This window comes from Electrophorus electricus, chromosome 3 (assembly GCF_041902795.1).
Source record: "Electrophorus electricus isolate QZ-2024a chromosome 3, ASM4190279v1, whole genome shotgun sequence".
Lineage (NCBI taxonomy): Eukaryota > Metazoa > Chordata > Actinopteri > Gymnotiformes > Gymnotidae > Electrophorus > Electrophorus electricus.
The window spans coordinates 38847875-38873798 of NC_137499.1; the positions used below are offsets into that span (position 1 = coordinate 38847875).

Here is a 25924-nt window from a genome sequence, read left to right on the forward strand (position 1 = left end):
TATGAAATATCCTGGTGGGAAAACTTTAAAGAAAAATCTTACTTAACAAATAAATAATGCGATGAGAAAGGAAAGATTAAATTTAAAAGTACTTCATAAGAATGTGTGAGTAAAATTGTGGATGTAATTGTGTGGATGTACTTTAATCAGACCTTGTTGTGATGCTGACCAATGACAGGCAGAATGTGAAAATGTCCTTCTGCCACCCTGTCTGACTCCTATAGGTCTACATATTCCACCGCAGTGTTCACTCTACATTTTCTTTGTTCTAATGCGATAGAGTGAGTAGCTGACGGCGAGCCACGGTGTTGCAAGCGCACGTTCCTTGTCTACACCCATGGTTATAATTGCTTAACATTGTTATTTATCTCACAGCAAATACTTGCATTAGAACTCTGATATAGCGGTCCTGAAGCTCTTGCACTGCAGGGCATGGCACATTTAGAAACTGCTCCGGTGAGCCTACAGCAATGCCATATGACAATTTTACGCATGCATTTTTTTCATCCGCAAGTTCACCATAAAGTCCAATTTTAGTGTGTCTTATCGAACAGATTTCTTTTGAAAGTATAATCTGTAGTCTAACTGTATTTCAGTAGTGTTGTGCTGTCATGAGCTTTGTGATGGAATTTTTTTTCTTTCATCAAGGAGTGCAGATTTCCTAGCGCTTATTTGTGGAGGACAGGAAACGCACTCCTCCTCCCAACAACCTACTCCACCCTGCTCCCCACCCCCGCCATCTCAGACAGTTTCCTGTAGGCTTTGTAGCCGTCGTTCACTCCTGGCGTACAGACCAGGATTAATGCCTTGGCAGTCCCCTGCCTGTCACGCTACTCTGGGTACCAGTATGCAGTATACGGTATGTAGTGGGCCATTTCGAGCATAGATTCTTGCTTGGGAGTTCCCCTTACCTGTCATGTGGAGTGAAGCACCAGTGTACCTGAGCGGTCACTGCCTGGTATATGAAACCAGCACAACCAGTCATGCAAGTTTCTGTAAAATGAACTGCCAAACCGGAGGTTGAAAATTCACACAAACAAAAAAAGAACAAATGGAGACCCCTCCACATTACCACATTTTCTTTTTTTGTGTTGCAACCACATTTGTAGACGCAGGTTTAAGCATTTTCTGTCCTAAAAAGGACATATGCAGTACAATGTAAATCCCTGAACCAGCCCACAAATCCTTTCACTCCACTTAAACTAAAGAGTTCAGTGCACACATACACAGCATAGAGGTAGGCATATAATGGACTTGGAGTCACTTTTCATAATGAACTCATATCCTTGCTCTGTGTACAGAATCAGGACATCAAACTGAGGTCCAGGTCAACAATAGTAGAGCTTAGCCTATCCTAACTCTCCAAAAACAACAATGATTTTTAATGAGTCATGATATAAAATGCATTCATTTTGGAATGTTAGAAAATGTAAAAAAAAGAATTAGCAAAGTATGCCAGGGCATCAGAACTCCAGTGTTCATTACAAGGCTCTCTGTTTTTTTAAGCACACATAATACACAAATTAATGTGGCTGAAAGAATTATTTTCACAGTAGTGAAATAATGACAATAATGTTTCCTATTTTTCATTTTTGCATTTAAAAAATCCAAAGAATTTGATTTTGCCCTCCAAAAAATGTGTACTTCATTAAATATCATTAATGCTCAATTCTCTAAATGGACTACAGGGTGACTGGACACCTATAAATGCACCTGTAAAACCTAATACAGTGGCTACTGAGTGTATGTACAAGGTAAGCGTTAACAAAGTTGGTACTAGAGGATACTAAAATCTACCTTCTCTAGACCAACCCCCTACACCTGTGTTGGGCGTGGCCGGAAAATATAACGTACAGTATTCGGGATTGTGGGACACACGGATTTTCACGGAGGAATGCGATAGAAGGGTAAATGTCAGTGGTGGTGTGTGGGTGGGGCAAAGATGTGGACTTTAGCCCCAAGGTTTTGAAACCACTCCTTGTGTAGGTAGGTGGCTGTCAAAGAAGTTAAAGTCATCCTGAATACCCCACAGGAACCAACTGGGAGCGAAACGATACTTAGAAACATAGGAGGTACACCGAAGAGGCCGTCATGCCACAACTGGAGAAAGAAAGCGATGCGGTCGGAGACGAGTCTAGAAAAACCGAAAACAGTCAGGTTGGTTTACCTCATCACCCCTGCGCGAGAAACTACGGGTCGCCATTGCTTTTGTTTCCTCGCAGTCTTAAGCATGTGCTCTTTGTAAACTAACTTGCAAAATATGTTTGTTTTTTTAATTAAACTAATATTTATTTAAATATTTGATGATTCAGTGATAATTTAAAAAAAACTAATTTATTTAATATTTGTTTTGATTCCTTGTATAGGGGAAAATATCTCATTTCAGTGTGGCAATGAATAAGACCGCAGTAACATCGCAGATGATGAAAGAAGAAACAAATTATATGCAAACAGCCAGAAGGTTCATGACTTCATGAACTAGTCTGACTAAGTTTCTGATCAGAATTTATTTCCTGAAGTTGGGTTGGATTGAAGCACAGCTATGCTGATGCCATAGACAAATATCTGACCCTTTCTTTGTGTGGCTAAATGAATAGCGACTAGGTTGCAGGTACTGACTTGCATACATACCATGACATAACTGATGTCACGATCGTCTGAGCGGCGTTTAGAATACACGAGCCTGCCACTGAAGGCAGACAACACTAGGATTGTGTAGGCACGGTTTTCATATACTTTTAATAATTAATAGGACTTTATGCTATTTCTGAGATGACCGAAACTTGATGAATTAATTCATCAAGTTTCGGTCATCACAAAAATGGTTGAATGGAAGATTTTGCTACCATCGATTATAAATATTCTAACGTGATGGGCTACTCTTGTTGCTAAGTTACTCTTTTTGTAATTAATTGGTCAAAGAAAAGTTCACATTCTAAGCCGATCTATCATTTTTACCTATTTGTTTCGTTTGTATGAATTTGTATGACACTGAATTGCTAGTACACGATTATTACAGGACTTGTTGGTTATTAAATGTACTGTACAAATGCACTGTAGTGCGCAGATGTTCAGTCAGAGCATGTGTACTGTATGTAGTGTTCGGCCTCAATACGAACCTGTCACCAGTGTCACCTGGATATGACGTAGTTACTTAAATCCTGGCCTGGAGAGACTCTGCTCCAATATAGTTCTTTCTTATTTTAAGCGTTTATATAATACTTTACATAAAAATAACACTCTGGTTGCGGATCTGGTTGCTGGTAGCTATATTCAAAGTTTAATTATGTTTGCAAAATTATGCTCTGTCTCTCTCATGCGGGTAGATGGAAATATTCACTGGTACCACTGCTTTTTCCAGATAGTTTGACTGCATTACTTCCTTCTGGCTGCAGTAATTTGCTTTATGTAACCACATAAATTCTAAACTAACTAGAAGCTTGTTCAAAGCTTCAAGGTATGTATTACTATTTTTAAACTCTTAAGGGCCTGACAGTTAATTAACAGGAACATGAGAAGTACTTTCTTTTAAACTGCACACAACCAAATGTACCTTCAGTTATACAAGCTCAAAAAAGAGCACAGTACTGTCAGAAACCCTTCGGGGAAATAAATATGGAATCTAAATATTTCTACGTTACACCACTTCTTTCTCCATTTGGCATTTCAAAACGGAATATAAACAGCACTGCTGGGGTTGCACAGGCAGGGTTGTGGAGAAGTGCTCTTTATTATCCATAGATAATAGTGAAATGGAAGCACTAACTAAGCAAAAACAAAAGGTCATCCTTGGTTCGAAGGCAGCGCAGCGATGCTGAGGGATAGTCCGCTAAGGTGCAGCGCTTGTCTTCGTGTACCTGTGGGTTTAAACAGTCACACAATTAGCAATGTCAGGTGCCCACAATCAGTACTCCAGGGACTGGGAGCGGAGCGGGGCTGGGATGTGGAGTGATCCCTACTGCGAGTGGGCATGTCCTTCCTGCTGGCAGACCGGCCTACCGTGACATTAACCTGGCTGTTTGCTCACTGTTGGCCTTGTCCTAGACTACTTTTACTATCATTTATTGCTGTGTAATTTAAAGAGCTTCTGTGCTCTCTAAAGACCTTCTTTCATTGACGGCTATAAAATGTTTGTGGTAGAGTTTTTTTGTTTGTTAGTTTTTTGTTTTTTGCTTCAGACTAACTTCATAGGTAGGCACTAACCAGACTGGCGATGTTTCATATACAGCATGGATATTGAGCACCAAGAATTTTCCACCAGTTGTAACATTTATTTTTGTTTAATTATCTTATGGATGTCTCTAATAGTTGTGGTTAACTAAAATGAAGCATCTGATCACAAAGCATTAGAGGTCCACCCTTATACATAAAAATGCAATAAAATGTGATATTCTGGACTTCTGAATTATTTAATTCATAGTGCTTAGTGTATATGGTAGAAATAACCAGTCTGCCTAAACTATCTAAGTCATTATTGTTTCTGTCACTTATAAAATGCATCACACACTGGTACCAGTAGCAGTGGGGATGATGTCCTCTAATGTTACCCGCTTGTTGTGTTCCAGAGTCGACTATCACGGGGAATAAAGAAGAGGGTGTGCACTACGTTTGTGGAAGATGCAAGCAGGTATTGCAGCTCTGGGTGTGGAACAGGCCGTCTGACTGAGCTCTGAGCTTCCAGCAGGAACTGTAATCACAGTGAATGTTGATTTATGTTACGACTCTTGTGTTGTCTTCTATGGAATTTTCCACAACTGGTTCGAACAAAAATAAAACTTGTTAAAGATGGTATACGAGTTTTACACTAATATTATCCTGATGTGAAAAATGTGGCGAGACTCCAAAAAAAAACAAAAACCCCGCACAACAATTGTGAGGCAATCCTTATCATTACACTGGTCTGGCTCACGAAAGGGTGATGTAAAAAGGAGACTGCACATGAATGAAAGTTGAAATAATAACAAACAATAACAAAACAAGAAAAAACAGCTCTAATGCTGGAAGAACGTGCCATCAGAGCACATCACCCGCAGCCGGACCTTCCAGTCGCTGACCTCAACCCAAAACAGCCTCCATGCAAATCAGCAGCACCTATTTCCAAGAACCAGGCAGGGCCATGACAACAAACTGTAAAGTGAACCGGTGTGAAGAGCTCTCCTTTAGTTCCAGGGAATCGCTTGTAGCATTTAAGGAGAAGATGTATTGACTTTGGCATGTTTTATTGTGTCTTTAGAAAATTGAACACTTTGGGTTGGGTGGAACGAGATAAAACCCATTGCATCAGAGATTACGTATAGATTACATTCACTGATCAGTTGTAACTCTGTATTTGTGGGTGTGACTATGACCTATTTTGATATAAATGGCTGGTTCATATTCAGGGAAGTTAATGAACTTATTTAACTGGCTTTCATTGAAAAAAAGGATAGCTCATTGACTTTCAAGTGCTCAAACAAAAAAAGTATTGAATAGATTTGTGACTAATGATGTTTAAACATGCCTGATTTATTTGAAACTGTAAGAAGGCATGGAAGTGTTTTCATCCAATAGGAGGCATTATTTTCTAAAGCTTAGCAGTTATAGGACCCTAAGACCTGTGATCTAGTTATAGACTACTCTATGTTGATGTTTGTTGTTTCCTCTGTATCTCTCTCACTCTCATCTCTCCAGTAAAGGGACGTGTCAGTGTGGAGCTGAACAGGAGCTCCATGGGGCCATAGCCACACGGGACTATTTCAGCTCTGCTATGGTGTGTCAGTGGGACAGTGCCCTGCACACCTCCGAGTATCCCACTGATGCCTTTGGAGAGCTTAAGTTTGCCGGGGCTGGTCACAGACACAGTCATGTACGTGGCCCACACACACACGCACACACTTCATAAGAGAAGTTATTATATTGTGTACTAAGAGGCAGTGAAATACATTTCACTGTTTTAGTTAATACGATCTTGCCCTTCTCTATTTAGTCGAATCTTGCTTAATTTGTTCATATTGTTTCATGACTTTATTAATACATTTAATATGGGTGAGTGTTGTTGCCTGAATATCTAGTACTTATTGTTTATTGCACTGATTGTTGTCTGAGAGAGAGCTTATGTATTTTTGCAATTCTAGGCATCAGCATTGATCTGTGTATTTCACCAGCATTCTAGTTCATTGGTATCTTGCACTCTAACTTACTGTACTGTTTAGGATACACAAAGCACTTTTGTAAGTCGCTCTTGATAAGAGCGTCTGCAAAATGCCAAAAATGTTCATGTAAATGGAAACTTCAGTTAGATTAGTATGTCCACCGTTGCTGGTTGCTGGCTCTGGTGTATTTCAATAGGTCTGCATCACTTGCTATGAATAGAGAATAGGTAGGTGTGCACATGTGTGAGGGAAAGGGGACAAGACATCCAACTTTTAGGTTTGTCTTGTAACCTTTAGTCTAAGATGTAGTTAGATGATAAGCTTTCTGTGTCATTATGTACCTTTCAGTTGGTCTTAAAAACACCACCCTAAATCAACACCTGCAAGATCTTGAAGTCTCTTCACATAACACACATACACACACACACACACACACACACACACACATTTATTTAGACTTTTTGTTTAAATCCCCAGTTTATACGCCTGTCCTGTGACACTCCAGCTAAGATCGTCTTCGATCTGATGACTTCAGACTGGGGGCTGTCGGCACCGAACCTGGTACTGTCTCTGGTGGGTGGGGGTCATGAAAAGGTCAAAGGTTGGGTTCGAGAGGTTCTGAGGAAGGACCTGGTGCGAGCCGCCCAGAGCACAGGTGACCTTTGACTTCTACGCTGTCAATTCCTCTTCATGTCTGTGCTGTGTCGTTTTGTTGTTCCAGTTCATTTATTTGTTTCAGTGCCTGACACTGTTTTCTACACTGTGAACAGACTGACTGTTCAGCCTGCTCATGATGTGATATTGTGTCTCTTTAGTACAATTTGTTGATTTTTCTATTATTATTATTATTATTTTCTTCTTGTGTTTTTGTTTTGCTAAGGCTAACAGTTGCAATAATGCATGCTAACAGCACTTTTTGTCAGTTTTGTACTATGAGAGGTGTGTGCATACAACATTTTTTGTAATTGGTTGTGTACCGTGGCAGGTGTGTGTATACAGTGGTTTTGGTCATGGTTGTATACCGTGGCAGGTGTGTGTATACAGTGGTTTTGGTCATGGTTGTGTACCGTGGCAGGTGTGTGTATACAGTGGTTTTGGTCATGGTTGTGTACCGTGGCAGGTGTGTGTATACAGTGGTTTTAGTCATGGTTGTGTACCGTGGCAGGTGTGTGTGTATACAGTGGTTTTGGTCATGGTTGTATACCGTGGCAGGTGTGTGTGTATACAGTGGTTTTGGTCATGGTTGTATACCGTGGCAGGTGTGTGTGTATACAGTGGTTTTGGTCATGGTTGTATACCGTGGCAGGTGTGTGTATACAGTGGTTTTGGTCATGGTTGTGTACCGTGGCAGGTGTGTGTATACAGTGGTTTTGGTCATGGTTGTGTACCGTGGCAGGTGTGTGTATACAGTGGTTTTGGTCATGGTTGTGTACCGTGGCAGGTGTGTGTATACAGTGGTTTTGGTCATGGTTGTGTACCGTGGCAGGTGTGTGTGTGTGTATACAGTGGTTTTGGTCATGGTTGTGTACCGTGGCAGGTGTGTATATAGTCCGAACATGAGAGGATTTGGCTGTGTGTAATGAGCTCCATCCAGAATGAAACTTTCGTTTTACCTTTTGACTGTGTTTCTTGAACGAGTATTTCCTGAATGTAAATATTAATGTCTCATCAAATCATCTAATCTCTCTGTGGGCTCTTCTCCTCTCCACAATGTAAACATGACAACAGAGGGCAAGTTAATTGATAATTGTTCTTCCCATAACATCATTTCTCATCTAGTCATTTAAAAAGTAATAGAGATTTTAAAAGTTTTACTATTTTTTGGTGGAAATGAGCAGCCAAGAATTCAAATATTTTAATAGATAAATAGATATCAATCTACTCCAGAGAATGTTCAAATCTCTGATCATTTATCATTTTGCCAATTTTATATAAGCATACAGGTATATTTGTGTGTGGAACTAATGTACTAATGTTTACCTGCACGCTGTGAGGATTCTGCCTCATCCAGCATCCTCTTCTCAGTGTACCTACATGATTACTCTGCTCATGCTTCTTTTGTTCAGTGAGTGAGCACTAGTGATGTCTGTGTGCTTTGGGCCTTTACACTAATGTGTGTGTGTGTGTGCGTGTGTGTGCGTGCATCAGGGGCCTGGATCATGACCAGTGGGCTGAGCGAGGGCGTAGGTCGCTGTGTGGGTGAGGCAGTGAGGCACCACAGAGCTGCTGCCTCCTCCCCTTCCCACTCCAAAGTCGTGGCCTTGGGTGTCGCCCCCTGGGGGCTGGTTTGCAATCGGCAACAGCTCGTCAACCCAAAGGTGAGAACTGGCCCACTTCAGCCAAGTTCATTCATGCCCTTCATTAAGTTTTAAATAAGATTTTATTGATTACTATGACTTAGCTGAAGGTTCACAAACATATATTTCTAACTGTATGTGCTTACATTCCATGTAGACGTCACTGAGCATCCATGTCTACATTCTAAGAGATGGGATCCATCTTTTCTTTTGCAGGGTAGTTTCCCAGCGAGATATTATGTTCAGAACACATCACAGGACTCCCTCTACTTGGATAAAAACTACCAGGGCTTCCTCCTGGTGGATGATGGTAGCGTAAACCGTCGAGGTGGTGAGATGTGCTTCTTAACTAACCTGGAGGACTACATTTCCCATCAGCGAACTGGAATATGGGGTGAGGGAGAGAAACAGCACTTTAAAAATAATGGAAACCTGAAAAGAAACAGGAATTGATATCTGTAGTTTTACCAAGTTTACTGTGCAGAGTTATTAAGCGCCTATTACCTTTATCCTCTCGTGAAGCTCAGTATTCTAAAATATACGTAAATGGCTAAACAATGTTAATGTTAAAAGTAACATCACACATCATGTTTCAGAATAATTTGACATTACTGTTGAAATACTTAACAGTCTTACAGATTTAGTCTCAGAGGTGCAGGGTCCTAACCATGTTACCAAACAAAAGCAAAAGATGTCCCTGTGGATTTGACTTCTTTTAATCCTTTGATTTGAGCCCCCCCACCTCTCATAGCTGCCTGGGTCTGATCTCTCCCCTCTAATGCCTCGGCCAGGCTCACGTAATCCTATGGCATCATGTTCTGGGAATCAGAAAAACTCAGACCAGGGGTCTCCATTCACTACAGATACAATAACCCTGGTGAAAGTAACCGGAATTTACTGTGCCTTCTTTGTCTACAATCCAGATGTGCATGGTTTCCACCTAATAATATAAGTGAAGTATTGTGTTCTGTGAACTATATAACTGGCATGCAGCAATAACTAGTCTGTTTGTCCTTTCTCGCTGCTGATACACACACACACACACATACAGGCAGTGGTAACATTGAGATCCCTGTGATGTGTTTGCTGGTTTCCGGGGAGGCTTCAGTGTTGAAGGTATGTTGGAAGTTCTGTTTCTATGGACCTCTATTGAAGTTAACTACAATACACAACTGGGCCATGTCTCTCTCACTTTCCATCTTCAGAGAATGGATGCTTCCCTGAAGAAAGTGACACCATGGTTGGTGATGGATGGGTCAGGTCCAGCAGCTGATCTGATCACAGAGCTCCTGAGTGACCTGAACTCTACATCGCCCCCTGTGCATGGGGAGGGCTCTAACACTAGAGAGAGCTCTAAAGCTGAGCTTGGAGACAGAGTGCGAGAGATGATCAAGAGACACTTCCCCTTTGAGAAAACAGTTGAGGAGCTAGTGGACCAGGTGAGAGGAGTAGGGAGTGTGCTTGTGTTGGTGTGTGTGTGTGTGTGTGTGTGTGTGCGTGTGTGTGTGTGTGCGTGTGTGTGTGTTCTTGGAGGACTAGCCAGCAGACTGAGCTTGGCCAAATCATGCCTCTAAATCTTTTTCTCTCTCTGTTTCTAGGCTCTGAGCATCTATCAGAATAGAGCCTTAATCACTGTATTTCATGGTGATCAGGATGGCTCCGATGATTTTGACAATGTCGTTCTAAAAGCTCTGGTGAGAGGTAAGCTCATAGATACCGGCTTTTGTGTTGCAAGAAGTGTGCAGGTTTACCTGTGTATGATTTGTGTTATTTTTGAATTGTGTGTTTGTGTTTGGGTGTGCACATGCACAGCCTGTAAACAGGTAAGCAGTAGCACCAGGGAATACACTGAGGAATTGAAGTTGGCTGTAGCCTGGAACAGAGTGGACATTGCCAAAAGCGAGCTCTTCAATGGCGACATCCAGTGGAAGGTTAGAGTAATTACAAGTAATTTAGCTAGCATGCACTTACTGCAGTAGACCTAAGTGAATACCTCTGTGAAGCACATGTCTACAAGTACTCTCCCTATATTCACTCTCTCATTCTTTCTCTCTGTGGCAGTATGATGATCTGGAGGAGTCCATGACAGATGCTCTGGTGAACAACAAGCCCCAGTTTGTTCGCATCTTCACAGAAAATGGCCTGAACGTCCTGGACTACCTGACGTTTGAGCGTTTGGAGAGTCTGTACCAGTCGCTGCCGGACACCTTGGTGTACACGCAGCTGCAGACGTACCTGAGCGAAAGGAAAAGTCCCTCCACCTCACACCCCACCCAGTCGCCTGGGAGCAAGTCCAGCATACCCCTACTGGGGCCTTCTAGTGGCCATGGAGTCAGCCTGTTTGAGGTGAGAGCAGGGGAGGAGGTGTGGCTCACGTGTGGGTAGAGATGGAGGGTGTGGATGTGTGGGGGTGTGGGTGTACGTGGTTGTGGGGGGGGTGTAGATGTGTGTGTGTGTGTGTGTGTGTGTGTGTGTGTGTGTGTGCCTTTTTGGAGATGTTTTCTTTGGTGGATATGCATTGTGTTATCTGTGTTCTAGGTTTCGCGGTTGTTAGGGGACATTTTCGGAGGTGTATGTCAGCCTTTTTATTATACAGTCCTGGGACTAGAGCCAGGAGCAAGTTCAAGGAAAGCTACGCGGGTACTGTTCTCCCCATAACATCACCTCTCATCTACTCATTTAAAAAGTAATAGAGATTTAGAACACTGACCAAAACAACACGGAAGGGCTGTTATTGGTGAAACCAACCTAGTCCTCAGGGTTTCACACACGGTCCATTTTAGTTGTTACATCTGAGGACTCCAGATGGACACGTCCTGTCTCAGGGTCTGCGTGGACAGGGTTTGGAGAAGTTGCCTTTACTCAGTTGCATATGTTGACTGTGTTACCTGTCGCTGCCAGCACGTGACCAAGCTCCTGCAAGGTGAATGTGGATATCGCTACCAGAAGTGCACCTACCCCTGGACCTCCCTCTTTATCTGGGCTGTTCTGCAGAATCGCAGTGAGATGGCCATTTTCTTCTGGGAGATGGTAATGTTTCCTCTCTCCCTTCATTTTTGCCTCATCTCTCAATATGTGCTCAGGCTGTTGGATGTTCTTTCGAGATGTAGTTTTCCTCCATCTGTCCTTTCCTCTTAGTTGTTCTCTCTGCCTTTCTCATATTGTCTGTCTGTCCTTAACTCCTCTTCCTCTCTCTCTCAGGCAGAAGAGTCTGTGTTGAGTGCTCTGGGTGCATGTAAGATTCTGAGAGAGCTTTCCAAGCTGGAGGATGAGGCAGAGACGAAGCAATCCATGAAGGATTTGGCACAGACGTTTGAGAATCTGGCCCATGGTGAGTGAGTCTGGGCCACACAGCACTTGGCTGGTGATGGCACTGCAGACAGTGGGGATAGTGGCTTGTATGGATTTACAATGGCTGAGCTGGGCAATGGAATTGGTAAAGGTTACATCTCATTTAATTTCTTAACGTACAATGATTGTTAATCCAAGTTCCTTTTTATTGGTTTGTTGGAAATGACTCCAGGGGCTTCCTGCCTGTTAATGGGACCAAATAGTTAACGAGACCATATGGTTAATGAGACCAAATTGTTTGGCTGGCAGCCTATTTTGATTGCTGATTTGTAATTAGCAGGAGTTGATCTCAATCATGGATATATCTTAAATGCAGTTAAGGTTTTTTCCACCATGTAGGCTGTAGTGCAGCTGGTTATGTTTCTCTGAAGGATAGCTTTAATATAGCTTTAATGTAGCTTTAATGTACCTGAGATACTTTTTTTGCAGAGTAACTTGGTGAGTTAAAGTTTGTGGATTTGCTAACCCCACATTCTACACAGATGTGCATAATCATGTGGACATTTGTTTATCCATGTACCTCCAGATTTGTCACCCTGTACCTATGACAGGTTTTACTGCTGCTACTCATTCTGCTACTTGTTATTATCAGTAGGGTTTTTTATTATGAAACCAGTGTGAGTGAACCACCTTTGTCTCCACAGATGTGTTTTCTGCCTGTTACCAGAGCAGCGAGGAAAGTGCCTTCACTCTCCTCATAAGGACCTCCCAAAGGTGGGGCGGAGTCACCTGTCTGCAGATGGCTGTGGCGGCTGATGCCCGCTACTTCTTCAGCCAAGATGGTGTGCAGGTCTGCAGCTCCGCCCTATGCCCCAAGCTCCGCCCTATGCCCCAAGCTCCGCCCTATGCCCCAAGCTCCGCCCTATGCCCCAAGCTCCACCCTATGCTCATGGCACCGCCTTGTGCTTGTGGCCCCGCCCTGTGCTCATTCACATGAGTTCAACAGTGAACATCTCAGGCAGAGAGGGGATCAAAATGGACCCATGAGTTAATGAAACTGTTGTCTCGCTTTCCTTCATGCTTGCGCTTCATCATTTTCCTGCACACCTCACTCTGATGTTGTTTGACAACAGATTATGTCATTGGTTTGTTTTGACTGGCTATGTGAATGGACAAGACCGTTTTTTTGAAGTGAAATGAATTTGGCGTTAGTTATATTGTTAACACATTGTGCCCCGACCCCCCCCCCCCCCCCTCAACACACACACACCAACATGATTTTTTTTGTGGTTTGGTTTTTCTCTTGGAATATCCTCTGGTTGGTTAAGTTTCCCCTTGGCCCCTAAGTGTAAATTGGGGTGTGGACACAGCACTCACTGAATAGTTAAATAAATTAGGTTGACTCCATTACAGGAGTAGACATGTTCACAAACTTTCATTACATAAATCCACAAACCTAAACATTTTCAACCTGAAATGTGTCTTGCAATTTCCTGGCTACATATCTCACAGATCTCCTAGACCTCCTAGAGGTTGTAGATACCGCAACCTCACTTACTCCCAAGGACCATGGCAGGAGGGTTTTGGAATTGCCAATCTGCTGTCCAGAAGGCTGACTTCATTTCAGCCCTAGCATCCCTCCACTCACTACACTTCCTGGCTGAAACAGAGACCTGGATAGTCCTTGAGAACTCAGCGACTCCAGCTGCCCTGTTCTCTTCCTTTTCATTCACACATTCTCCAAGGCATCTTGGCAGGGGTCATGGCACAGGTTTACTGTTTTCTCGAAAGTGGAATTTCACCCTGCTGTCCTTCAGTCTCTTCTTTTTAATGTCACACTATTACAGTATCTTTCCCCACCAAACTTCACATCATCGTTATCTACCACCCTACAGGTTCCCTAGGTAACTTAATTGATGAGCTTGATATACTCTTGATACAATTCTCCATTGAAGGAAACCCCACTCAATCACGGCATTTAGCTGACACGTTTATCCAAAAAAAAAACATTGACCTCATCCTCATCCTCAACCAGTCTCCTCTGCCTCACAGAGCGGCCAGTGTTAACCCGAACCACCACAGCATCGGACATCGCAGTCACCCCTCCCTACATCTCAGACCATCACTTTCTATCCTTCTCTCTCTCCTGCCCTTCTTTTTCCATCCATATCTTCCTCACATGTTCTCCTTTCCTCACAATCTGTGCTCCCTCACTCCCTCTTTCCTTACTTCTCCTATATTATCCACCCTTCCTCACCCTGATTCTTTTTCTTCTCTCTCCCTACAGTTGCTAATGGCTTTCTTTTTTACACTCTCCTCATCAATGAATCTTCTGTGCCCTCTCTCCTCTAGAACTGCAATATCTCCCTGGCTAACAGAAGCGCTGCATTGCCATAGGAGAAAACTAAGGACTGCCGAGAGGTAGTGGAGGAAAACTCACCTTGATTCAGACCTCGGCTCATACCAGTCTCTCTTTTTCAAGTTTTCACTGGAAATAACCTCTGCAAAGTCATCCTTCTATAGAGGGAAATTTGAATCATCAGCATCTGATCCATGCAAGCTCTTCACTATTTTTTATTCTCTACTTAACCTTCCACCTCCCCATTCTCGCTCATATCTTACTTCGGAGGATTTCATCACCATTTTGGAGCAGAAGGTTGCAGCAATCCACCAATCCTTTTCCTCTGTCCCCACTCTTCCAGCCAGTGTTCCTTCTCCTACATCCAGCACTTTTGCTTCTTTTTCTCCCCTTATCAGACAAAAACCTTCAACTCCTGACTTCCAGCAATCAGACTACATGTCTGCTGGATCCCATTCCTTCCATTCTGTTACAGACAATCTCAAGAGATCCGCTTCCTTTTATCTCTGTCATCATCAACAACTCCTCATCCTCTGGACATGTACCAACTGCGTTTAAATTCACCAGGATGGTACAAATCCTATAAAAGGCCACTTTTGACAGCTCCAACATAACCAATTACAGAACTGTTTCACTTCGCTCTTTCCTGTCAAAAGTTCTTGGATGAGCAGTTTACAAGCAATTATCTCTTTTCCTCATTCAGTAATGCTCTACAGTATTATAGGTTCGCATGGCTTCTCCTACCACTGCTATATTGACGACACCCAATTAATTCTTTCTTTCCCATAATCTGACAAGCAGGTTTCCAGGCATATCTCAGCATGCTTGATTGACATTATGTCATGAATGACAACCCAACACTTGAAGCTCTACCCCAGTAAAACCAAGCTTTGTACATCCCAGAAACCCAACCCTTACCATGACCTCACAGTTTCCTTCAAGAACTCCCTGGTATCACCATCTGAAGCTGCTCGTAGCTTGGGGATATCTTTGGACAACCAGTTGTTGTTGTTGTTGTTGTTGTTGTTGTTCTCAATTCATATTTCAAATCTGACCCGGTCCTGCAGATTTCATCATTGTAACATATGAAGGATTTGGCTCTTTCTCTCCCAGGAAGCTGCTCAGGTGCTTGTGCAGACTCTTGTAATCTCAAATATAGACTAATGTATCTCATTACAAGATGCTCTTCCTCTATGAGCCATTAGACCTCTACAACTTGTCCAGAATGTAGCAGCACAACTGGTCTTCAAAGTTCACATGTCACTCCTCTCCACCATTCCCTTCATTGGCTGCTCGCATCAGATTTAAAATCTTGATGCTGGCCTACAAAGCCAAAAATGGACCAATCCCTCCATATATGATGTCAGTGGTCAAACCCTGATCCATACATCAAGTGCTTTGAACCTCAAATACAGTTCAGCTTGAAACACCATGCTTCAGTTCTCATGGAAAACAAGCATCAAAACTATTCTGTGTTCTGGCTCCCAGAGAGTGGAACAAACTTCCACTGGCTGGCCAGACAGCAGAGTTCCTTGTAGTCTTCAAATGCAGACTGAAGACTTATCTATTTGTGGACTATTAAGAATGACCATTGATCCTGCACCTATTAAGTAACCAAAACTCTAGCATGTATACTTTGCTATTTTTTGTTATTGCACTTATTATTGTCTGAGATACGTTTTGCACTTATAGGTATCAGTATTGATCCTTGTATTTCAACAGTATTCTAGTTCAATGGTATCTTGAACTCTAACCTACTGTACTGGCTGGGATACATTCTAAGTGTAAATGACAAAGCACTTCTGTGAGTCCCTCTGGTTAAGAGCACTTGCTAAATGACAAAAATCTAAAATGTAAAATGAACTGGCCTGACCGGGCAAGAGATTTTTATTGCTGCTGTCCAAACTTCACGTTTTACTAGCCGCGGGTGTTCAGGCATTCATTAATTTCAAACACTGTGATAATATCTCAGTGTGTTGTTCCCAGAGGTGTTGTTTCTCTCTGAGTTTGTTGTTGTTGTTGTTTTCTTTTGGGGGACAGAATCTGCTGTCTCGGATCTGGTGGGGAGACATGAGCAGCAGGACGGAGGTGTGGAGGCTGGTCATGTCCTTCTTCCTACCTCCCCTCATCTACACCAACCTCATCACCTTCAGGTTGGGAACCTTCTCCTTCTCTTCTGTGCTCTCCTCTCCTTTCCCACCCTGTCCTAAACTCTTCAGTCCTCTGCAGGTCAGTGTCTGTTCAAGCTTTCTCTGAGCTGGTGTTCTGTGGGATCATTTGGGTTCTGTTAGATTTGAAATGCTGTAGAGTAAAACCACAAATCAAAAGGCATGCGTTTCTCCTACTCTCAGCTGGAATACCAACTGGGTGTGAAAAAAATTACAGAAGTGGGGACTGTAAACTTCTTCTTTTCTGTGCTTGTGTCATTTTTAGGGAAAATCACAGCAGACACACAGACAGCCTGCAAGCACCAAACATGGGAACCTTCAATATGGATGACATTACCCATGCCATGTAACTAACAGAACCATGGACAGTCACATTCAGATGGTTTCACCAACACTTCCACCATACAGAAAATCTGACTTCGATTTGTTCCTGATTGACTCAGTCTCTCTGGTTCTGTTAGGGAGGAAAACGGTGCATCTCAACATGCTTCTCCTTCTGAAAATGTGGGCGACAAAGAAGCAGACACTGCGGCCATTCCTCTTGCTGATGTCTCACACGTGTAATTAGTGTCTCCTAAAGTTATACACACCTTTAGTCAATATTTTTCATTTATTTATTATTTCATCCTGTTAATAGAAATGTGTGTAATCCCCTACTTTGTTAATTAATTGTTTAATTAATTAATTAATTGATTAATATTTTTCAGTGATGAGGATGTTGAAGACTGTGCTATTCTAAAAGGAGATCCCACAGGTAGAAATGAGGAGTGAATTTATTTGTGACTTTGAATGTGGAAGTATTGAGGATAATTGTATTTTTTGGCATAATGTATTTTGGTTCTGTTACAGAATCGGATCATGCTATTCCAAAATATCCTTTCATATTCCATCGATGGCAGCAGTTCTGGTTTGCCCCAGTTACTTCATTTCTAGGCAATGTGCTCATGTACTTCCTCTTCCTCTTCCTGTTTGCTTACACACTACTGGTTGAATTCAAGCCTCCACCTCCAAATGGCCCCGCCCCCATAGAGTATGTTTTGTACTTCTGGGTGTTTACTCTGGTCTGTGAGGAGATTCGACAGGTACAGAACCACATACACACAGATATGATGTACATACACACGTGTGTGCACGTGTACACATACACACAATGGCTTATGTCTCTTTCAAAGTCTTATAATGTAGGTGGTACAAGTTTCTCTCAGAGTATGAAGTTATACATCTCAGACTGGTGGAACAAGTGTGACCTTACAGCCATCATACTATTCTGTCTTGGGCTCATCTGCAGGTGCGTGTGTGTGTGTGTGTTTGGTGTTGTTCTGAAAATGGGACAGAAATATCTATACCTGTCATACACCAGTGTGTGTGTGTGTGTGTGTGTGTGTGTGTGTGTGTGTGTGTGTGTGTGTGTGTGTTGCAGGATGTTCCCTGGGTCCTATGAGTTTGGGCGTCCAGTGCTGTGTGTGGACTACATGGTCTTTGCTCTTCGTCTAATTCACATATTTGCTGTGCATAAGCAGCTTGGACCCAAAATCATCATTGTTGGCAAAATGGTAAGTAATGGACCAAGATGCCTTTGGGTCACCATGGATGAAACATTTCATAGACACACATGGATTCCCTCATCTCAAGGAGGTATCCATTATTTTCCCCCTAGGTGAAAGATGTGTTCTTCTTTTTGTTCTTCCTGGGAGTCTGGCTAATGGCTTATGGGGTAGCCAATCAGGCGTTGTTATACTCTTATGACCCTAGACCTTATTGGGTCTTTCGTAGAGTCTTCTACAGGCCATATCTGCATATCTATGGACAAATACCACTGGACGAATTAGATGGTAAGTCGGTCAGTGGGTGGGTGAGTGAGTGTGAGCTTAAGTGAGATGATCAAAACAAGAAAACAAAATACACTTTTTTTACTTACCATCTTTCCAGTTCTAAAGCGAGGAGAGAAAACATGTACAAACAATGTCAGCCTTATCCAGCAGGGGGCGGAACCGTGTCCACAGTCTGAAGCTAACTGGCTTGTCCTCATACTGTTGTCCATATACCTCCTCGTCACCAACGTGCTTTTACTCAACCTGCTCATTGCCATGTTTAGGTATTAGTGCTCTGTTTAATTTTCATTGAAATTTCCCTTTTAAAATTATTTTTACATTTAGAATTTTTATAGTTTAATATTAAAATGCACTGACGCGTGGGGTTCCATTAGCACAGGACTGCACGTCTGAACACTGTCACTGTAGTTTAGTAGAGGTGACTGTTGAATACCTGGTATTTGAAGTATAGACTAGTAACTAATGAAACATGTGGAGTTCTTACTATCCAAAAGTATGTAAAAGATAGATATTTAGTATCTGATGGTGTGTAGAGGGTATTTAGTTTTGTGGGGTTGGTATTAAAAGATATTCTTCAGAAAGGTAACGTTAGCTTTGCAGGAGGACTGAAGATCCTTAATCTGGACTCTGGTGTTCTGCATGGAGTAATTAGTAATTGATGGTTTGTATGTGTGGTCTTTGTGTAGCTACACGTTTAATAAGGTCCAGGAGAACAGCGATGTCTACTGGAAGTTCCAGCGCTACAACCTGATAGTGGAGTATCACTCCAGACCCTGTCTGGCCCCGCCCCTCATCATCATCTCCCACCTACACCTCTTCATCAAAAGGATCATTCTCAAAAAACCCTCTCTCAAGATCAAACACTTCAGTACGTATAACAGTTTTTAGTTTTTGCTTTTTTTAGGACCAGCTAATGACCCACTTTTAGGATTTAAACGCTTTATTACATTTAAAAAATATATTTATTCTGGAGAAATATGAGAATAAATATAAACGGACAGCTATGTCATGTAAATGATTCCCCATACCATTAGCACTCATTGGCAGTCAATGAAGCCTGCTAGCCAGCCAGATTGTGTTGTCCACAATGCCTTAACCAGATAAAACATTTTTTTTGAGTCCATTGAGTAGAACTGTGACCTACTTGTTAGTAAATTACACTGCTTAATATGTGTACATTTACATGTTTGGCATTATCCAGAGTGACTTACAAAAGTGTTGTCATCTACTCATAGAATACATCCTAGCCAGTACAGCAAGTTAGAGTTCAAGATACCATTGAACTAGAATACTGTTGAAATACAGGAATCAGTACTGATACCAAGAAGAAATGCAAAATAACTACTATATCAAATAGTGATAAGTGCATTATCAAACTATATGTGCTAGTGTTCAAAATGTCCGTAGGTGCAGAGTTAGTGGTCATTTTCATGCTCCACAAATAGATGAGTCTTCAGTCTCTTTGTGAAGAAAGTAAGGGACTGCTGTCTAGACTGTTACTGTACCTTACTCAGCTATACTCACATTCTTCCATCAACTGTTACTGTACCTTACTCAACTATACTCACATTCTTCCACCAACTGTTACTGTACCTTACTCAGCTATACTCACATTCTTCCACCAACTGTTACTGTACCTTACTCAGCTATACTCACATTCTTCCACCAACTGTTACTGTACCTTACTCAGCTATACTCACATTCTTCCACCAACTGTTACTGTACCTTACTCAGCTATACTCACATTCTTCCACCAACTGTTACTGTACCTTACTCAGCTATACTCACATTCTTCCACCAACTGTTACTGTACCTTACTCAGCTATACTCACATACTTCCACCAACTGTTACTGTACCTTACTCAGCTATACTCACATACTTCCATCAACTGTTACTGTACCTTACTCAGCTATACTCACATTCTTCCACCAACTGTTACTGTAGCTTACTCAGCTATACTCACATTCTTCCGCCAACTGTTACTGTACCTTACTCAGCTATACTCACATTCTTCCGCCAACTGTTACTGTACATTACTCAGCTATACTCACATTCTTCCACCAACTGTTACTGTACCTTACTCAGCTATACTCACATTCTTCCATCAACTGTTACTGTACCTTACTCAGCTATACTCACATTCTTCCACCAACTGTTATTACTGTGACTCACATTAGGCTGCTTGATATTATTTATTTAAGTAAAATTATGTAATTAATTAGTTTATTTAGCTTTATTGATTTTTATTAATTTATTTTCATCTATGGTTTACACTGGTTTTGATGTTAATATCATTTATTTTATGCATTTTTGTTGTTTTTTACCTCTGCATTTTTCCCTCTATCTCTCTCGATCTCTCTTTTTATGTGGCCAGCATTGCTGTAAAGTAGTCAGATTGTAAAAAGAAATGTGTTAATCACAGAAAACAATATATAATTTTGAAACTGAAGTTGCTGATCGAGCTTATTTGGTGAGAGCTCTCATTTGTGTTCACAGGTATTAAAACTAACTGACATCTCTTACAGCTCCGGGTCTGACTAAATAGGCCAGTTTGAAAGGGTAAAATGCCTAACTAGTTCTAGTTGAGCAACTAACAGTAAATGACAAATGGAAGCATCGTTACGTCTGTAGCAGCTCTGAGATCAACAGAGGACCAGTCACGTCGCCGTTGATTGTACGGGTTTTCATGCCGCATAAGCTTGGCTCGTGGCAATGTCCTGGTTTCCACATTCAAAGAGCAGATGAAAGTCTTCTGACGCTACCGAGGTCCAAATGCGACTGATCGTGGGTCTGTTGTTGGGATTCCTGTTAGCTTTGCTGTTCTCTGTTAACTAGTGTTTCCCAGATCTAATTGAGCTCACACATCTGATTTTGCTCGTGCCAGTTAGCTGAGGAAAGTAATCAGATGAGGTGAGTGTAGTGGTTTGGCCCTGCAGGGTGGAAGTTTAACAACCCTCAAGTACACAGAGGGGGCAGAAACTCTGTTAATTAAATAACATTTACTGTGTGAGCCTTGTGCTTATGTTATGTACTCTGGGTTTTAATCTCCCTCCCCATTGACTGCTCTTTTCTCTACCGTCTACCTGCCTTCTCTCTCTCTCTCTCTCTCTCTCTCTCTCTCTCTCTCTCTCTCTCTCTCTCTCTCTCTCTCTCTCTCTCTCAGTGTTGAAGCTTCATGGTATGAAGGCCAGTAGGTTGAACACATGGGAGTCTTTGCAGAAAGAGAACCTGCTCTCAACACGAAGCAAAAAGCTGCGTGATAGCGACACGGAGCGGCTGAAACGCACCTCTACCAAGTTAGTCTTCCTTCCTCAATGCTGGAATAACACTCTACTCTTCTCTCAGGTTTTGTAAAGACAAATTCCAACAGTTTCCAAAATGTATCCATAACGCACTGGTTGAGAATAAAGCCATTCAGATTCAGATTTTCGTGAAAATGCATGATTCCGGAGGACAGTTGCCAAGTCAGAATTGTTGTCAGTGTCCATGATGGGAACCAATAGTCCAACCTGAGGCAAAGCTATTACATCACCTAGTTTGAATACCATGCCTGATGCCTTACAGACCAGTTTAGTAACATTTATGTCTGTGTGTACACAAGGATATGCACCCAACAGCGTTTTTGTTTTCGTTTGTTGTTGTTGTTGTTAATAAAATTGTACCTATAGAGATGTCCTCTGAGCAGTTAATCCTATCTACAGAATTACTTTAATCAGGTCTAAAGTATTGTTTTACTCAGATCTACAGTGTCACTATTTGCAGTGTAGAGTGGTTTTCTATATTGTACTGAACAGCAGTGTAAACGGTAAACTAAATCAACTGTCAATGTGAGTGGCAACAGCTTCACAGGTGGTTCCCTGTTAAAAGAAGTGGAAAGTTGTGCACTCGGGTGCAGATCTGGGACATTATCAGTAGGTGTGCTGAGCAAGTTTTCAGTAGAGGTGGGATTTTTAAAAGAAACTCCACAGCAAGGGTTTGAACTCTGAGAAAACGAGAGGAAACCCATACAGGAGCATGCAGGAAGTTGTAAGGTAGTACGCAAAGAACACAATTTTTAAAAAATGTACAGTTGTAGCTAGACAACCAATTTAGCGATATCAGGCTTTGGTATAAGAACTCAGAAGCTCTAGCTTCGCTGCTAGTTTGTATAACACACTGATGTTTCAGGACTCCTGTCTCCCATCACAAGCCTTGTAAGGAAATCCAAGTCGATATATTTCTCTAGGAGGGATCATTTTTCTTAAAAGCACTGCATTACTTTGCTTGTCAATTAAATGTTTAATGTCAATGTTAGAAAATCAGTGAAATTCCACTGTGAAGAGCTGAGTTGGTTTTGTACACTCTGAGGCTTGTGAGACCACACACCCTTAGAAACCAACACTGTGGCGGCAGCTCCTGTTCTGTGTATGAGAACAGGAGACATGGAGAATGTTGAAACTTGTTGAATTGGATGTTGCCATTGTGTGTGTGTGTGTGTGTGTGTGTGTGTGTGTGTGTGTGTGTGTAGAGTGGACAACGTGTTGAAGCAGATGGCTGAGATACGAGACCATGACCGCAGGTTACGAGTGTTGGAGTCCCAGGTTAGTGGACTGCACACAGACCTGTCTGTTCCTTCACACTGTATACACAAGGTGTGTGTGTGTGTCCATTATTTCTTCCAGAATTACATAATGGCCCCAAGTATGTTTGTATGTTTTAACATACTGCACACTCTATGTATTTGTGTGAGCGTCTCATCTGAGCAACAGCTGTTGCGTTTTCCTGTTTAGCACAGACTGATGACCTTCCGTCATCTCAATGTCTCACACACACACACACACACACACACACACACACACACACACACACATACAAACCACCCTTACTCATTTCACCTTTGGTTACATTCCAGTGCCTGTATTACAATATTATAAATGCAGGTGTCCCTCAGGTCTACCTCTGAACAGTCTGGATTTAATGCATCATTCTTTCTCTCTCTCTCTGTCTTATTCTCTTTCAGCTGGAGTATTGCTCTAGCTCCCTCTGCTGGATAATGGAGGGGCTAACACAGAGTAACATGATTAAATCGACTCATCCGCGTCCTGCTCACAGAGGTGCCATTTTCTCTCTCTCTCTCTCGTGTGTGTGTGTGTGTGTGTGTGTGTGTGTGTGTGTGTGTGTGTGTGTGTGTTTGTGTGTGTGCGCTGCTCTGTTCGTCTTACTGCAGTACCACTTGTAGGCTTAAGTTTCTCGGTGACTTAACAGAGTTCTGCTTATTTTAGATCATCCTTATATATACACATTGCTGAAACAGGCCTCATGAAAGCTCTTAGTACTGATTTATATTCAGTACTGCATGTCTAAAGATGACCACGATCAGGCCACTGGCTCCCTGCTGACTTCAGGGAGACGATTGGGACAGTCACTTATCCCAGAAACGCAAGTGGTGTAGAAGCTAGCAAGTGGAGGGGCTTTTATCCTGCAGTGCCTCTCATAAACCACAGCTCTGTTTTCACCATGTGCTTTAAAAAAGAAGTGTGTATGTGTGATTGTTTTTTCTCTTGAATTGAATTGAACTGAACTGAATTGAATTGAATAGAATTGTAAATGTTAGCAAAGCAGTGAAAGGCATCTGCTCCATGCCAGGGCCTGATCGGTGCTATGTTTGCTGTTCCAGACGTGAACTTGACCTCCTACTCTTCAACAAGCTGAGGGAGCAGTGATCAGAACATCTTAAAGACTACAGACCACATCCACGTGCCCACAAGCACATGCATGTATTGATATCCAGGCTCTGGTCAACAGAGAAAAAGGGGCACAATTCTGGGACAATTCTGGTCTTTCCATTTCACTTTTATAAGCATTATGTCTGATCATCTCCTGGTTGTTTTCCTGTCAAGATCACATCTAAATTTATAGACCATATTCTTGTTAAAAAAAAAAAAAAAGTAACTTTTTTTCAAACTATTTTTTAAGAATAATAAATACGGTGTCCAATAAAGGTAATTTTACAAAATGTGCTGATATGTTTGTAATTCTGTGTTAAGCTTTTACTTCTAAAGTTAACTAGACCTATGGTGTTGGTGTTGTATTGTTTGTTTTTTTTAATGTGTGGGTTGGGTTTTTTGGGGGGGGGGTTCAATGATCTCTCATAATTACATATTTTCTCACAACAGCTTCATATCTTCACTAGTGGCTGTACTAAATTCTAAATATAAATAATTTCTGCAATGCCGTGGGTGGCTCTTGTGTCTGTCCCATTCTTTAATTACGCTCTTAGACTCTCCTTGGACTCTTTGCCTGTGACCCCTCCCCCTCTCAAGGATCATCTGACTCCGAGGGTGGTGTGCTCCTGGTCTCTCAGGAACCATACAAGGGAAGACTGGGGTCCAGATCAGGATCGGCTTCTCATGTTCACTAACCGTGCACAACTGCCTGCTACGTCCAAGATCCTCGCGCAGATCTCTCCGCTACCCTGAGCCTAAAGGACATTTTTGCAAATTCATCATGTTTGCCATGCACTGTCTACATTAAAGATTTCATCTTTTCCCATGCAAGAATTTTTAGAAATGGCTAAACAAACAGTGTGTGTTGGTGTCAGTGGTGTGTTTTAGGCTTGTTTTTGTCAGATTTTGTTATATGTATTTGTGATATATGAATTAGAAAATTAGATATATGAACACATGCCGAATTGCTCAGCCCAGATGTCAGACTAATACATTTTGCTGGCATAGTTTCTGACGTAGTTTTCTTCATTAAACTGAGGGCAATGTAATTTTCCATCAATATTTTTCTGACTTTGTAAAGATCAGGAATTTCATAGAATATACTTATACTGTAGTCACAGAACCTCAGCAAGTCCTTAAAATGTTCTGCACAAAATATTTAATAACTTATTTAATGTCTGTTCATAATCTCCAGCTCTTATATTAATAAGAGTAATTTGAGTTCGACACTGAAGGTTGTAAAGTTTTTACAGTGACTGCGACTTTGGACTTCATTCAGTGGACGGACGGTTTGGGTAGCTTCGTCAGCACTAGACTGCGCTCTGCTGCAGCCGCAGAGGCAGACAACAGTCTCAGAGGCCCTTCTGCCACAGGGAGGAGACGGGTGGCAGGTTGGACCTGAAGGGAGCACAGGACTTAGTTTTCATGACTTCTGGCCTGATTGTGCTCTAGTTAAATATGTGGGTCAAACACAGAGACCAGGCTGCGTCTACGCCATCACTGTTGGTTTGAAGGGAGAGAGTGACAGAGAAACAAGGGGGGTGGACGGCAAATATCTCCAAGGCACATTGGGATGCATCTCCACTTTCAGCCACCATGCAGTTTCTGCCCCTCCCCAGAGTCTATTCCCCCCAACCTTTCCCCTACTGTCAGTTGTTCCTCAGACCACTGAAAGTCAGCATTTTACAGTCGACAGTTAGGAACTGGGTGAAGGGCTCCCGTTAGGCTTGGCACTGGTCCTGCGGACCGGGTGGCCAGAACTGTGTGCAAGGCTGCGGACCGTAACATGCTGAAAGGCTGGCACGGAGGCCAGGTCTGTACGCGCCCGTGAGAAGGTGAGAGAATTGATGCAAGGAGATGAGGAGCAGCTATGGGAGCTGACACTTGGGCAGGTGTGTTGAGAGGGGGATGCGGGGAGAGTGTGGCTGGGCTGTGGGGGTAGCTGAGGGAGTGTGGCTGGGTGTCAGTGGTGCGCTGCGCCAGAGAAGGTCACATTACCCTGACGATGGTAGTGCTGGGTTTTAAATAGAGGAAGCTATTCCCCCACCCTGCCCTCAGCACACTATTTTAAGGACACGTTAGACAGACTGTGTGGTAAGAAGGCACTGGGACAGTTACATTCGCTGTGGAGCTACCGTGG

The 25924-nt window shown here is 42.3% G+C and overlaps 1 protein-coding gene across 6 annotated transcripts; it reads left to right on the forward strand.

Moving 5' to 3' along the window:
- Positions 1 to 1851: 1851 nt before the first annotated feature.
- Positions 1852 to 24824, forward strand: trpm4a (transient receptor potential cation channel, subfamily M, member 4a). 6 transcript variants are annotated; one of them, XM_035529061.2, is made up of 29 exons: positions 1857 to 2157; positions 4566 to 4627; positions 5671 to 5845; positions 6609 to 6786; positions 8280 to 8449; positions 8645 to 8822; positions 9480 to 9544; positions 9634 to 9867; positions 10027 to 10129; positions 10241 to 10359; positions 10490 to 10774; positions 10967 to 11068; positions 11330 to 11458; positions 11630 to 11759; positions 12424 to 12569; positions 16119 to 16231; positions 16512 to 16592; positions 16708 to 16806; positions 16954 to 17000; positions 17096 to 17328; positions 17419 to 17534; positions 17667 to 17799; positions 17904 to 18078; positions 18176 to 18341; positions 18765 to 18946; positions 21243 to 21375; positions 22587 to 22659; positions 23079 to 23172; positions 23736 to 24823. In XM_035529061.2, exons 1-29 carry the CDS (start codon positions 2092 to 2094, stop codon positions 23768 to 23770), a joined length of 3822 nt encoding a protein of 1273 aa, XP_035384954.2. In that variant the 5' UTR covers positions 1857 to 2091; the 3' UTR covers positions 23771 to 24823. The 6 variants fall into 6 exon arrangements, with proteins under 6 accessions (XP_081567642.1, XP_081567641.1, XP_081567638.1 ...); XM_081711515.1 differs by adding an exon at positions 2367 to 2461 and having other exon boundaries at positions 1855 to 2157; positions 17096 to 17799; positions 23736 to 24824; XM_081711513.1 differs by having other exon boundaries at positions 1856 to 2157; positions 17419 to 17799; positions 23736 to 24824.
- Positions 24825 to 25924: the final 1100 nt, after the last annotated feature.